The 14,267-nt window shown below is 34.2% G+C and overlaps 1 protein-coding gene across 1 annotated transcript in view; it reads left to right on the forward strand.

Annotated features, from left to right (window-relative positions):
- Positions 1–14,267, forward strand: part of Itfg1 (integrin alpha FG-GAP repeat containing 1) — a 174,147-nt gene that overhangs the window by 8,986 nt on the left and 150,894 nt on the right. The window contains exon 6 of the mRNA XM_048355677.1: positions 11,311–11,405. Coding sequence (XP_048211634.1) covers positions 11,311–11,405 — 95 coding nt within the window. The remainder of the gene's footprint in view (positions 1–11,310; positions 11,406–14,267) is intronic.

Raw genomic sequence — 14,267 nt, forward strand, 5'->3', positions numbered from 1 at the left:
ATTAGCATCATCTTATGTGTTCATATATACATAGCTATTGAGCTATTGTGATCATCTGCTACAACTATCCCAGACATTTACTAATTATTACCAATAAGGGAAACCATAGAATCATCCATATTTCTTTGGATCTGGCTCATATCAATTAGCATGATTTTTTCCAAGTCTTTCTTTACAAATGGGGCAATGTCATTCTTTCTGATGGGAACATCGAATTCCATTGTGCATATGTACCACAATTTCTTGATCCATTCATCTACTGAGGGGCATCTAGGTTGGTTCTGTATTTTAGCAATGGTAAATTGTGCTGCGATGAGCATAGTTGTACTGGTAGCATTAGTGTGGTCTTGCTTGTAATCCTTTAGGTAAATGCCCCAAAGTGGGGTTGCTAGGTCATAGGGGAGCTCTGTGTTTAGCCTTAAGGAACCTCCACACTGCTTTCAAACTGGTTGAACAAGTTTACACTCCCACCAACACTGTAGAATGGTTCCCTTTAGGCCACATCCCTGCCAGCATCTGTTGTTATTAGTTGTCTTGATAATGGCCACTCTTACTGGGGTGAGGTGGAATCTCAGTGTTGTTTTGATTTATGTACAGCAATCTTTGAGTAAGATTAGGATACTTTGCAAGGCAGGGTTATTACTTTAGCCTAACAGTTTGACTAAACAACATAGCAACAGCAAGTCTCAAAAAAAAAAGAATTTCAAGATTACTACATAGCAATTAGGAATGGTGAAATACTGTTATTCGCAGGGAAATGGTCAGAACTCGAACAAATAATGTTGAGTGAGACAAGCCTAGAACACAGAAAACAAAGGGGCATGATCTCCCTGATATATGACTGTTAATAAAGGGAGACGGAGAGACAGTAGAGACCAAGTCTGTGAATACTGTATATGTTCTTGATACATTGTATATTGCATATATGTCAAGCTGACCTAGACAAGGGATAGAAAAGCAGGTCGTAAGATATCACAAGAAATGTACACACTGCCCTACTATGTAACTGCACCCTCTTTACACAACACCTTGTAAAAAAAAAATTATGTCCAATTAATAAAAAAAAAACCAGGAAAAAAAATGCATCAGAGTCAGAATTCTGTATAATTTTTAAAAGCACAATCCTCTGGCATTATATTTATTGCATTTCTAACATCTTGATGAACTCAAGCCATGGTACTTGCTAGGTAGATACCACCAAAGTTATGCATGCCTCAACATGGGTTGCTTTCATTATTTTTTAATAACATCATTTGTGCCACCTACTGTACAGTGTTTTTATCAGTTGAACTGGAATCTTACCAAATTTTTGCCCAGGTTTTTCTTTAACTATGATCCTCCTGACCTCTGCCTCTCAGCTAGGTAGAATTTTAACAGTAGGCCACTGTATTTCGACCCTATTGCATTTTTAAAAATTGATGTGATATTGAGAATGCCTTTCTGATACTTGATTTTTGAGGTTCTGGAGGTGTATGCTTAGTTCTAGTTTCTCAGATTGAGTCCTAAGAGGAGCTGTGAGTTCAACTATGTGGCACATACTTATCTTTTCACACTGACTTTTTCTATTGTTTCTGCTTTCCCTGAAATCCAGTTTTGCTAGGCACTAGTGTACTGATATACTAGTTGCATATCCTGTGGAGTAGGAATATGGGGACAAATAAAAGATATGACTGAAATAATCTCTACATTTTTTCTTATGAACATATAACGTTATTGCTAAGAAGTCCTTAAGAGTTATCTAGTGTCATACATACATTTACATTCTAAACTAATAGAACTTTCAGTTCTTCTTTTTCTCATGTGTATTTCTTAAACGATAAAGCTTAGCTGCAAAGGTAGGCATTTTGGTCCACACTGAGATTCGCTGAGTTCAGAGGTGGAAAAGTGGGGTTGTAATGGTAATGGCAGTTTTTGTTTTAATGACATTGCCTCTTTCATCCTTGACTATTGTCAAAGAATTCATTATTGTTGAGAGAGAGCCTTGAGAGAACAAAGAAACACTGATACCAAAAAGTGTATCTTTCAGCTACTCTTAGCACTCAATTCCCTAGAACACATTGTTTCTGATGTGATTGGGTACTTCTATATGACTATCAAACCCATATAAATAAAATTGTACATAATTTCTTTACTATTTGATAGCCATTTTAAATTAAAATAGCATTATGTCTTATCAAATCATCTCAGAAATACCATTAAAGTAAGCACCTTATTCTACCTTAGGAAAGGTTATATTTACTAATTTCTGTATCTTATGGAGCCAAATTTTTTTTTTACAATATATACTTTCCTTTCGTTAAAATTTTAGGAAAGTCTTGTGTTCAATAAAATTTTGAAAAATTGTGTTATATCCAATATTTATACTTTTAACCTACTCTACTCTGTAGGCTAGATCTCAGAGTTCAATATACAGAGGCGTTTTTGGACATCTACTATGTCTTTTATCATATTTCTTGTAACATAAAATATTTTAGCTACATTGCATTGCTGAAAGTTAACAAATAATCATTGACATAGTGTTTTATACCTGTTGTATAACCTATTTTATTAAAAATGGATAAGTCAATTTTGTGAGAACTTCATTGTTTTATTCTTCACTGCTTCCAGTAATCTGTCCTACAAAATATATTTCATAATTTCTGAGCAGTTTTATAATGTTCTCAGCAAATATTTGAATGGGAGAAATGAGATTTCTTTCTGGCAAAATAAAAACTTTCATTTGGAGATTGATTTGATAATCGAGTTTTGCTTTTCTAATTGAGTTATATGGTAGGTTCCTACCCCCACCCCCCAAAACATTGACTGAGCTGTGTCTGGAGCTCTGAATTTGTTTTTCTTTTAATCTTTTTATTATGAAAATTTCAAACATTTAATCAGAGCAGAGAAAATGAAATGGCATATATCTGTCACCGAGACTTACCAGTTAACTATTTATGGCCAGTTAATGTTTTACCTACATCTTTTTCTTCTATTTTTCTATGCTTATACTCCCATTACTGAAAATGTATTGAAAACAGATATAAGAAATGAATATTTTATATTAATTATATAATAATGGAAAATATGCAATAAATTGTTTTCCTCTACTAATTCTTAGTATATGAGGTCATGTGACGTGCCTCTAAACTAAGTGAAGAATGATTGGTATATTTCAGAGTGACCTGATAAGTCTTGGTAATGCCTTTAGTATGCTTCTTAGAAATTGAAAAATTAAATGACACCATTTTACAAGTCAAAACCTCTCTAGTTATTTGCACTCAGTACCTTAATGGAAAACCTAGTGGGTAGAGCAGTAGCGATTGTTTTTGGTAGTAGCTAAAATATTTTGGACATACGACTATCAGGAGGTTCAAGAATTGAGTGATTGTATTAATAAGAGCTCTTTCATACCAATCTGCCTATTTATATGAAGAGCTTTCTTAAGCTCTTTTTAAAATACAGCTATTCACATGAAAAGTAGGTGTCATTATGCCAAATTCTATCTCACTCTAGCAATGACATCTTTTGGTAGGTAAATAAAGCTAAAAATATTTTAAAGTTTTTCCTCTGACTTAATAAGTTATTAAATTATGTAATATGTGATTATCATCTATGATATAACAGTAATTAAAATTGAATCTTAGAGATTTTTATCAAATCCTGAGATCCACAAACAAAATGAAGTTAAATAATAATTTCAAGTTCTGGACCTCCTCATAGACATATCACTCTTTGCAAAATTATGCTAGAGTAATTACTAAGAAGACTTTATATTTTTTAAAAAGTTTTACATCATGGCAAAGTTCTCAAAGAAAAAAAATGAATGTAAGTACAAACTTATGTACTAGAAAGATGTAATTTCCCAACATAAAGACTTTTTCCATTCATTTTAAGAGTTTATTTGGATTTTTTTGTGAATGGCAATGGCTACATAATGGTCCCTCCAAAAATATCATGCAATATGTTTTTAAAAGTAATCACTTTATTTTAAAAGTTAAATAAGTTTAATTGAGTCAAAGTTTGAATATTTTGTAGCAATTTAAAATGATGAATACGTGTAGGTTTTCTTGGAAGTTGACTTAAATGTGTTAAAAGATGGATCATTTTTCAAAAACTTTTATAGTATATCTGAGCAAAATTGTTGAAGATTGCTAAACTAGAGGCAAATTCATTCCAAACCTACCTCCTTTTATCTGCTTTTAACTAAATGTCTTTTTTGGCCATTCCTGGGGCTTGGACTCAAGGCCTGAGCACTGTCCCTGGCTTCCTTTTGCTCAAGGCTAGCACTCTGCCACTTGAGCCACAGCGCCACTTCTGGCCGTTTTCTATATATGTGGTGCTGGGGAATTGAACCCAGGGCTTCATGTATACAAGGCAAGCACTCTTGCCACTAGGCATATCCCCAGCCCTTAACTGAATGTCTTAACAGTTATAATTCAGCTTAAGGTTATCATTGAAAAGTGAGTATATTAGCAGTTATTTCAAATAGCAGTTATGATAGGCAACCAAAAGCTAAATTAGTTGACATTAATTACATTTAAATTCATCCTTTGATAAATGCTACTGTTTGGCATTAGGATGATTTCGCCTACAAATTTGAACACCTTGACATATCTATGTTTTCTGTGTGGGAAAAGCTAATTGAAATTTTCGATAAAGGTCAGAAACTGTTAATGAATATATTTAATACAGCTTAGAACTGTCCATTTTTCCATCTCTGCTGATACTTCCATTGCAATAGAGCAGTTTATATTTGTGAGCTCAGTCATCAAGACTGCAACAAAGGGGCTGGGGATATAGCCTAGTGGCAAGAGTGCCTGCCTCGGATACATGAGGCCCTAGGTTCGATTCCCCAGCACCACATATACAGAAAACGGCCAGAAGCGGCGCTGTGGCTCAAATGGCAGAGTGCTAGCCTTGAGCGGAAAGAAGCCAGGGACAGTGCTCAGGCCCTGAGTCCAAGGCCCAGGACTGGCCAAAAAAAAAAAAAAAAAGACTGCAACAAAGAGAAGATAACAGTTTATGTGAGCTCACTTATGTAAAAAATATGGTATCTGTTAATAATAAACAAAACTGTGATATGTACAAAGAGCAATCTCAAAGGTACAAGGATAAAGAAGGAAATTGTCCTTTCAGCTATAAGTTTAAGAGATTTAACTGTGATTGATAATTGTGTGTGCCTGTGTGTATGTCCATGTGTATGTGTGTTTATACACACATACACGGTTTGTGGCCTTGTTTAAAAAAAACAAAACACTACCAAAAAAACAGCATTTTCTTTCTGTCCTCACCTTTGTAAAGCATCAGAATGGTAAATGAGCATTGTATGTAAAATAAACTGTCAGCTACCTTATAAGTGGTAGCAGTACATAGGTACCAAGTAGAAAACTTAAGTACTATGCACAATGTGAACATTGATTTCGAATATTAAAGAATACAATTAGTATTTGGGAGAAATAAAATTCAAATATAAACGGGAACTAGGAAGAATACAGTGAGTAAAGCAATTTAGAAAGATTGGATCTCAGCTTCCTATAGTCACTAAGTGTGTCTGATAAGGGCCAGTGGGTCACCAGACATTCTGATACTTCAAGAAAGCTGGAAATCCACTGTGTGTGTCTGTGTATCTATGTATGTGCATGCATGTGTGCTGGTCCTTCCTGGGAGAAGTCTCTGAGCTTTTTTCTCAAAGCTAGTGTTCTACCACTTGAGCGAAATCTATACTTCTTGGCCTTTTGGTGATTCATGAGATAAGAATCTCAGAGATGTTCCTGCACTGGGCCTAGCCTGGCTTCGAACCATGGATCTCAACCTCCTGAGCAGCTAGGATTACTGGTGGAAGCCACAGATACCTGGCTAGAAATCCACTTTTATGTGAAATCTGATAACTTTTTCATCGGGATTCTTAAAGGAATGTATGGGCCAAATAAAATAAATATTTTTTTCTAAATTTGGATCATTGCTGTCACTTTATTACTTTTTTCTGTATTACTGTTTCATAAACAGTAATTTTTTCTTGAATATACATTTAAATAATTTATAAAACTCATAACTTAGTTCATTTTAAAGACATTCTAGCTATATAACTTATTTCAGCGTAAGCTTGTTAAACTTTTTATAGAGAATGAGATTGATAAGTACTCCAGTGGTAACAGAGCTGTATGACCAACCTCAATGAGTTCAGCTCCATAAAAGCCGGTGGCTCTTTGGTTTGGTTTGTGCCAATACTGGATCTTGAACTCAGGGTCTCTTGTTCTCTCAACTTCTTTACTCACAGCTAATAACACTCTGTCACTCCATCTACTTCAGTTCTGAATTTTTGCTGATTAACTCAATATAAGAGCCTCTCAGCTTTGGTTATCTTTGAACCTCTATGTCCTCAGATCTCAGCCTTCCCAATAGCTAGTCTTTAAAAATAAGTTTGGAGGATCTGGGAATGTGGCTTAGTGGTAGAGTGCTTGCCTAGCATGAACAAAGCCCTGGGTTTGATTCCTCAGCACCATATACACAGAAAAAGCCAGACGTGGTACTGTGGCTTGAGTGATAGAGTACTAGCTTTAAGCAAAAAGAAGCCAGGGACAGTGCTCAGGCCCTGAATCCAAGCCCCAGGACTGGCAAAATAATAATAATAATTAATAAGTTTGGGTTAAACTTGTCAAAAAAAAGTTTTTATTACCTGCTAGCAGTGAAAAAATTCTAGGACCAATGAATAACCTGAAATGAAGTACATTAGCCACTATTAAGTTGGAATTAATTAGAATTGCATTAAAGATGTCACATCTTATATAATATTGAAAGAAGAATAATCAAGCAAGTTCTCTGGCATGAGTTATATTATGCTAATGTAATTTTTGTTTATTTTAATATTTTCTACTTACTCCTACCTTATGGAATTTTGTTTAAAATGAATTGTGTGTATAGCGGTTGGTGTTAATTTTAACGTTTCATCTAGATTAAAGTGCATTTAAGCCAAATATATTCTAAACTGAGTGTTTAGATTTGGGGGAAATGGTTACTGTTTGTAAAACACTGGTACTCTGTGTAAAGGAAATTTTCTCTCAATGAGTATATATTATTTTCCCTAGATCCCTTCTGAGAAAAATTAGCTCATTTTAGATCTTGCTTTCTAAAGACATCAAAATTAAATCCACAAATAAAACCTTGTTTATTATCCACTAAGTTAACTGTATTGGCAAATAACGAGCTTCAGTAGTCTCCAGTTTCACCTCATAATGGCCTATGTATCTTTCCATATTGGAAGGGAACATAGCATTATGAAAAAAAGTTGTGAATTCTAACTAAAGTATAAAAAAGAAAATCTCAGTTATTTGCTTACTGCCTCATAGTTGCTAGGTCCTGGTTAATACAAATATCTGAGTCTGGGTTTCTGGAGAAGCTTTGCTACATCTTCATTTAACTATAATGCAAACTAAACTGCTGTTCAGAAAAGTGTAGTGGTAAAAGAGAATAGAAAACCTTTTGCAAATAGGTCAGAATTTCTTTTGTCACTGAAGTGTTCTTAACTGATGAGGAATTACAGTGGAATGATTTCAACTTGTTGAATTCTCTTTAGTTGGTAGTAATCTCCCTGTGTTATGTTCTACTTACCATAATGTTATATTCTTACATTTAATGTTAGCATTAGAAGAAATTGAATAATAGATACATAGTTGGCAAAATATTATTAATGTGATAAAGGTCACAATATAGAACTCTCCATTTTGTTTGTTAATGACTCTTTGGTTATAATAGAGATAATGTGTGTAATTGTTATTTGGTACTCTAACGAGTCCCAATACATTTTCTCTCCATTGGGAAACCCTATATACCCATTAGGCAGCTAGTCTTCTTTGCTCCTTACCCTCAGACCATGACAAGGACTGATTTACTTTAAATTCTTTGTAAATGTTGTTATGCAGTATTATCTACAGAATAGTGACAAAATAAAAATCTGTGATTTTTCAGAACAGATACAATTTATTTTCCCAGTATTTCCAGTCTGCAATAGATCCAGTTTAAGGATGTGGGAGCCACAGATTCAGAGGGTCAGTTCCAAAATATCAATTGTCTATCCATAAAATGACTAGTCATTAATATTTTATATTACTAAAAAGAAAATTTTACTCAAAATAGTTGAGAAATCTAAAACTGTAAGACTCCCAGCAGTAACTGTAGGGGAAAATCTTAATCTTAGTTGGCAATGGATTTTTAGATATCACACATATAATCACAAGAGAGAGAGACATCAAGAAATAAAGGAAAACTAGGTAAACTGAGCTAATCAAAATTGGAAACCTTGGCTGGGAATATGGCCTAGTGGTAGAGTGCTTTCCTTGTATGCATGAAGCCCTGGGTTAGATTCCTCAGCACCACATATATAAAAAAGGCCAGAAGTGGCGCTGTGGCTCAAGTAGCAGAGTGCTAGCCTTGAGCAAAAAGAAGCCAGGGACAGTGCTCACGCCCTGAATCCAAGCCCCAGGACAGGCCAAAAAAAAAAAAAGGAATCCTTTGGACATGAAAAGAGACAATGAGATGAAATAAGTTAAAGAATCTGTTCCTTCACTGTCAGTAGGTACACATTTTTTACTTATATCCATTTATGTAGTGGTAGACGTTTGTGACATTCATCTTTTGGCTATTGTTAATAGTACTGCTAAGAACAATTTTTTTTCCAAACTTTTATAGGAACAATTCTTATACAAATGTTTGCTTTCTCTTCTTTTGAATGTATACTTCAGTGTAAAAATGCAAGATCATGCCATAATTTACTAACAAATTTCTGAAGCTTTTCAGAACTCTTTTATGCTCGTATCAGCAATGTATGATTCAGTTTCTTCACGTTTCTAATTTTAACGTCTTGTTTTCTGGTTTGTTTGTTTTTTAATTGTTGCTATCCTGATATTTGTGAAGTAGATTCTCATTGTTGTTCTGACCTGCGTCTCCCTAATGACTGATGATTTTGAGCAGTGTTTGATCTGAACACTTGCCAGCTGTAAATCTTCAGAGAAATGTCTAGTGCTTTGCCTGGTTTTAATGTACATCTTTTTGTTCTTGAGTTGTAACAATTCTTTCTACGGTTTGAACATTAGACCCTTATCGGAGACATGTTGTGAAAATACTTTCTTCCATTCTGTGAATAATCTTTTCATTTTCTTAATAATGTCCTTTCATATGCAAGAGTTTTCAATTTTGTTTTTCTGAAGTAGTACCAGGGCTTGACTTCAGTGCCTTCGATTTGCCAGACAGTTACTCTTCTGCTGAGCCAGGTTTATAGCTACAAAAGTTAATCATTCTAATTGGCCCCATTTATCTGAGAAAAAGAGAGACAGATCTAAGAATCTATTATCAATTCAAATAATCCTACACTTGCTTCTAGTAATTTTATGGGTTTAGCTTTCTGATTTATTTTTATTTAATATTTTTGACATTTAGTGAAGTATGGGTCTAAATCCATTTTTTGGTCCAAAACACTGGAATTTATGTTTAATAAAGAGGATCACTTACTGAAATATAAGAATAAGATACATAAAATTGTGTCATACTGCATTCTGTGCTTAATCATTTAATAGCCATGTTTCCTTTGTTCAATTAAAATTGTGTTTTTATTTTTAAAAAGTCACTGTCATTCTCTACAGGCTAACACATGTATAGTTTCGATTTGCTTGTTATTGTTTAAATCCTTCAAAGACAAATAAGAAATAGCATTCCAGAAGAGAGCAGGTAAATCTTAATAACCTTGCATTAAGTAATTAATCATTGACTACAATACTGAAATAACAAGTGATAAAACAAAAAATAAATAAATTGCACTTTAAAAGCTCATTTTTAACATTTACCATCAAAAAATGCAATGAAAAAAACAACCCAAAGTGGAAGAAAATACTTAACTCTTTTTTAATTTCTTTTGGTTATTGATGTTTTTTAAAAAAGTATTGTAAAGATGATCAACAGGGGAATTACAGTTACTTAAGTAGGGGAATGAGTACATTAGCTCTTAATTCAAAAATAAAACAAGCTGTGTGCTGGTGGCTCACACTTGTAATCCTAATTACTCATGAGGTTCAGATCTGAGCATCACTGTTTGAAGCTAGCCTTGCCAACAAAGTCCAGCGACTTTTAATACCCAATTAAAATCAGAAGTGGAGAAGTAGCTCAAATGGTAGAGTGCTTGCTTTGAGCACAACTCCAGGACAACATGTAGGCCCTGTGTTCAAGCCCCATGACTAGAAAATAAAGGAAAAAGAATAAAAAATAAATACACAAATCTCAAAGGGAGCAAAGGATTTGAGAAGACATTTCTGCAGTGAAGATATACAATGAGTAAGAAACATATGACAACACACTCATTATCACAAGTATTCAGGAAAATACAAATCAAACCCTTTGTCATAACTATATTAACACAAATATACAATAATAAATATTGATAAAGATATGAAAATATTGGAACCAGCATGCCTTGCTGGAAAGTATATAAGATGATGGAAACACTGTGGAAAACAGCTTAATAATTCACCAAAAAGATAAAAATATAGTTGCCTATGAACCCACAGTTTCACTCCTAGATCTATATAAATAGAAATTAAAAATAGCCGGCACCAGTTGCTCCCACCTGTAATCCTTTCAAACTATTCAGGAAGCTGAGATCTGAGGATCAATGTTTGAAACCAAATCAGGTAGAAAAGTCCAAGAGACTCTTATCTCACCAAAAAGTCAGAAATGGAGCTGTTGTTCAAGTAGTAGAGCATTATTCTTGAGAAAAAAAATTCAGGAACATTGCCAAGGCCCTGTGTTCAAGCCCCGTGACTGGCACAGGAAAGAAAAAAAGTGTCCATGGCAATCTCAAAGTGGAAACAAGATAAAGTCTGTCAACTGGCAAACAATGAATTGTCACACAAAACCATATATTATTCTAGGATATAAAGAATGAAGCACTGACACCTGCTGACATGGATAAACTTGAAAACATTCTAAATAAGAGGTATCAGACATAAAATGCTACGTGTTGTATGAGTCCATTTAGATGAAATGTCCTCAATAGGAAACTGTAGGAATAGCATCGTACTAATGGCTAAAAGCTAGAAGGAAGAAAATGAGTTCTAATGAGTTTCGTTTTGGAGGTGATAAAAATGTTTTGGACTTCAATAGTGATGATGGATATACACTGTGAATGTACAAAAACCCATTGAATTCCATACACTAAAATGGAATTTTATGGTTTATGAAATGTATCTTAATGAGGATAATTTTAAAATACTTTATATGCAGATATTTTTATATTTCATAACAATATGTACTTTATATTTACCCAAAGTATTTTTAATATTTTAGAAATTTATCATGGCATCCTGCATTGACTACTAAAAGTAGAATGCGAGTTCCACATTCTCATGCATTTATTGATCTGAATGAAGATTTTACAGCAGGTGAGTTGCCCATATGTGAAATATTTGCTTGATCTGCCTAAGAATCATCAAATTTTATTGACTTTAAAATTGTCATACAAATTTATGAATCTTATTATTAACATTTTGCATTTTATTGAGATTAAGTAACTACATATATTTCTCAATTTACATTTTAACATTCATTGTAATGAAAATCATCATTCTGATCTACAAAGCTTATGAACTCTATGAACTTTAACAACAAAACCATTTCTTCCAGATCAGGTGATATGTACATTTCTTTCCTTTTGTTTAGTATCATCCATTCCCTCTTTCTCTCTCATTCCCTCCTTCCCATCACCGGCCTTGAGTTGCTTAGTTCACGTTCAACAGTGTCCAGTGCAGCTGATGGACCCCTCTGCTGTATGTTTTCACCTGCTTTCCACTCATTCTGTGTCCTCCTCCTAGCTTGTCTCAGATGTGTATACATGTGTATACACCATATGTGAGGTAAAGAATAGAGTCATCTAAAAATAACAAGATAATTTCAGAAGAGGTCCTTTGTTTCCTTATCTTTGGGGTTCTTTTCAGACTATAAATTATTTTATGTACGTGTGAAGAGGTACTTGGGTCTTACTATTTGGTGCTTTTCTCTGCCACATATTTATATAATATAGTCACCACCATCCTGATCAAAATCTGTTGGCCTTTTCCCTACCATATCTCTTCCTCCTAAATACTTTTTTTTTTTTTGTCAGTGTGGAGCTTGAACTCAGGACCGGGGCAGTGTCCTGGAGCCTCTTTGTGCTCAAGGCTAGTGATCTACCACTTGCGTCACAGTACTACTTCTGGTTTTTGAGTGGTTATTTGGAGATAAGTCTCATGGGGACTTTTCTGCCCAGGTTGGCTTCAAACCACCATCCTGAGATCTCAGCCTCCTGAATAGCTAGGATTACAAGGATGAGTTACTGGCACTGGCAACTTGTTTGTATATATGGATCTAGATTCTGCATATGAGAGTAAATATAATTATTTTAGCAAATGTAATTGGCTTTGAATCTGTATTATTTCAGTTATATAATGATCTCCAATCTCATCCATTTTTCTGCAAGTGACATTTCATTCTTATGTATGGCTGACTAATACTCCATAGTATATATAGGCCATGTTTTCCTTATCTATTCATTAGTTGACTAATGCACATGCTGATTCCACAACTGTTATTGTTAATTTTTCTGACTTTGTTCCTTTAGATATATGTCTTGGGCCAGGGTTGTAGAGTCATATGTGTGTGCGTGTGTGTGTGTTTCATGATTTTCATGTGTTTAGTTTTACTGATTTTCATATTGACTGCACTAATTTATATTTCCATCAACAATGGAAAAGGGTCACTTTATACTCATATCCTCACCAGTGTTTTTTGCTTACTTTTTTGATGATAATTATTTTGATGGGAGTGAGATAGAATGTCAGTGTTGGTTTGATTTTTTTTTTTTTATGGCTAACAATGTTGAACATTTCTTCCTATATTTATTGTCCCTATGTATTTCTTCTTTGGAAACTATGTAGTTCATTTACCCATTAATTAATTAATTGATTCTTTTAGAGTTTACTTTTCCATGTTCTTTCTGTATTCTGAATATTAATCACTTGGGCTGGGAATATGGCCTAGTGGCAAGAGTGCTTGCCTCGTATACATGAAGCCCTGGGTTCGATTCCTCAGAACCACATATATAGAAAAGGCCAGAAGTGGCGCTGTGGCTCAAGTGGCAGAGTGCTAGCCTTGAGCAAAAAGAAGCAAGGGACCGTGCTCAGGCCCTGAGTCCAAGCACCAGGACTGGCAAAAAACAAACAAATAAAGTGAATATTAATCACTTATTAGATGAACAGCTTGTGAAGGTTTTCACTTATTCTGTAGGCTATTTAATTATCCTAATTATTTCCCCTTATGTGCAGAAGGTTTTTAATTTGGTGCAATCTCATTTGTGAATTCTTGTTGTTAATATTTATTTGTTAAATAACTTAATATTTTAGGATCAAATTTAAATGATTATAGTATTATAACATATACAGTATAATAAAAGATCAATGATAGTGGAAGCATGGAAAAGTACTGAATGTAAATGCATCTTTAGTTTTTGTTACTGATTTACTACTTCTAAATTTGAATTCTCATTATTATTATTATTATTATTATTATTATTATTATTATTATTTGCCAATCCTGGGCCTTGGACTCAGAGCCAGAGCACTGTCCCTGGCTTCTTTTTGTTCAAGGCTAGTACTCTGCCACTTGAGCCATGGTGCCACTTCTGGCCATTTTCTATATATGTGGTGCTGGGGAATCGAACCCAGGGCTTCATGTATTGAAGGCAAGCATTCTTGCCACTAGGCCATATTCCCAGCCCCTGAATTCTCATTTTTATGAATTTATAATATTTTGTGCATGTTATCTAATGTTTTGTTGTGAGTTTTTGTTAGTAAATGGCATATATATATATAATTAGTGAATGGTATAAATATTAGTAAATATATTTATATTATTTTATATATTAAATGCATGTAAAACAGTTTAAACACACCAGCATTAAGCAAGAGTATCTGTCTTTTACCTTATTGAGAACACAGGCAAAGGGAACAGGAATATCAAAATCGAGAGACAAAGGATAAAAAGACAAACTACTCCAAAAGCAATACTTACAAAACCATTTGGCATAAGCCAACTGAGAAACTCATGGGTGGGAGGGAAAGGGGGAGGGGGAAATGAGGGAGGAAGTAACAAATTATACAAGAAATGTACCCACTGCCTTATATATGAAACTGTAACCCCTCTGTACATCACTTTGACAATAAATAACAGACAGGCCGGGCGCCCATGACTTGCCCCTGTAATAATAGCTA

Source organism: Perognathus longimembris, chromosome 10, assembly GCF_023159225.1.
Source record: "Perognathus longimembris pacificus isolate PPM17 chromosome 10, ASM2315922v1, whole genome shotgun sequence".
Classification (NCBI taxonomy): domain Eukaryota; kingdom Metazoa; phylum Chordata; class Mammalia; order Rodentia; family Heteromyidae; genus Perognathus; species Perognathus longimembris.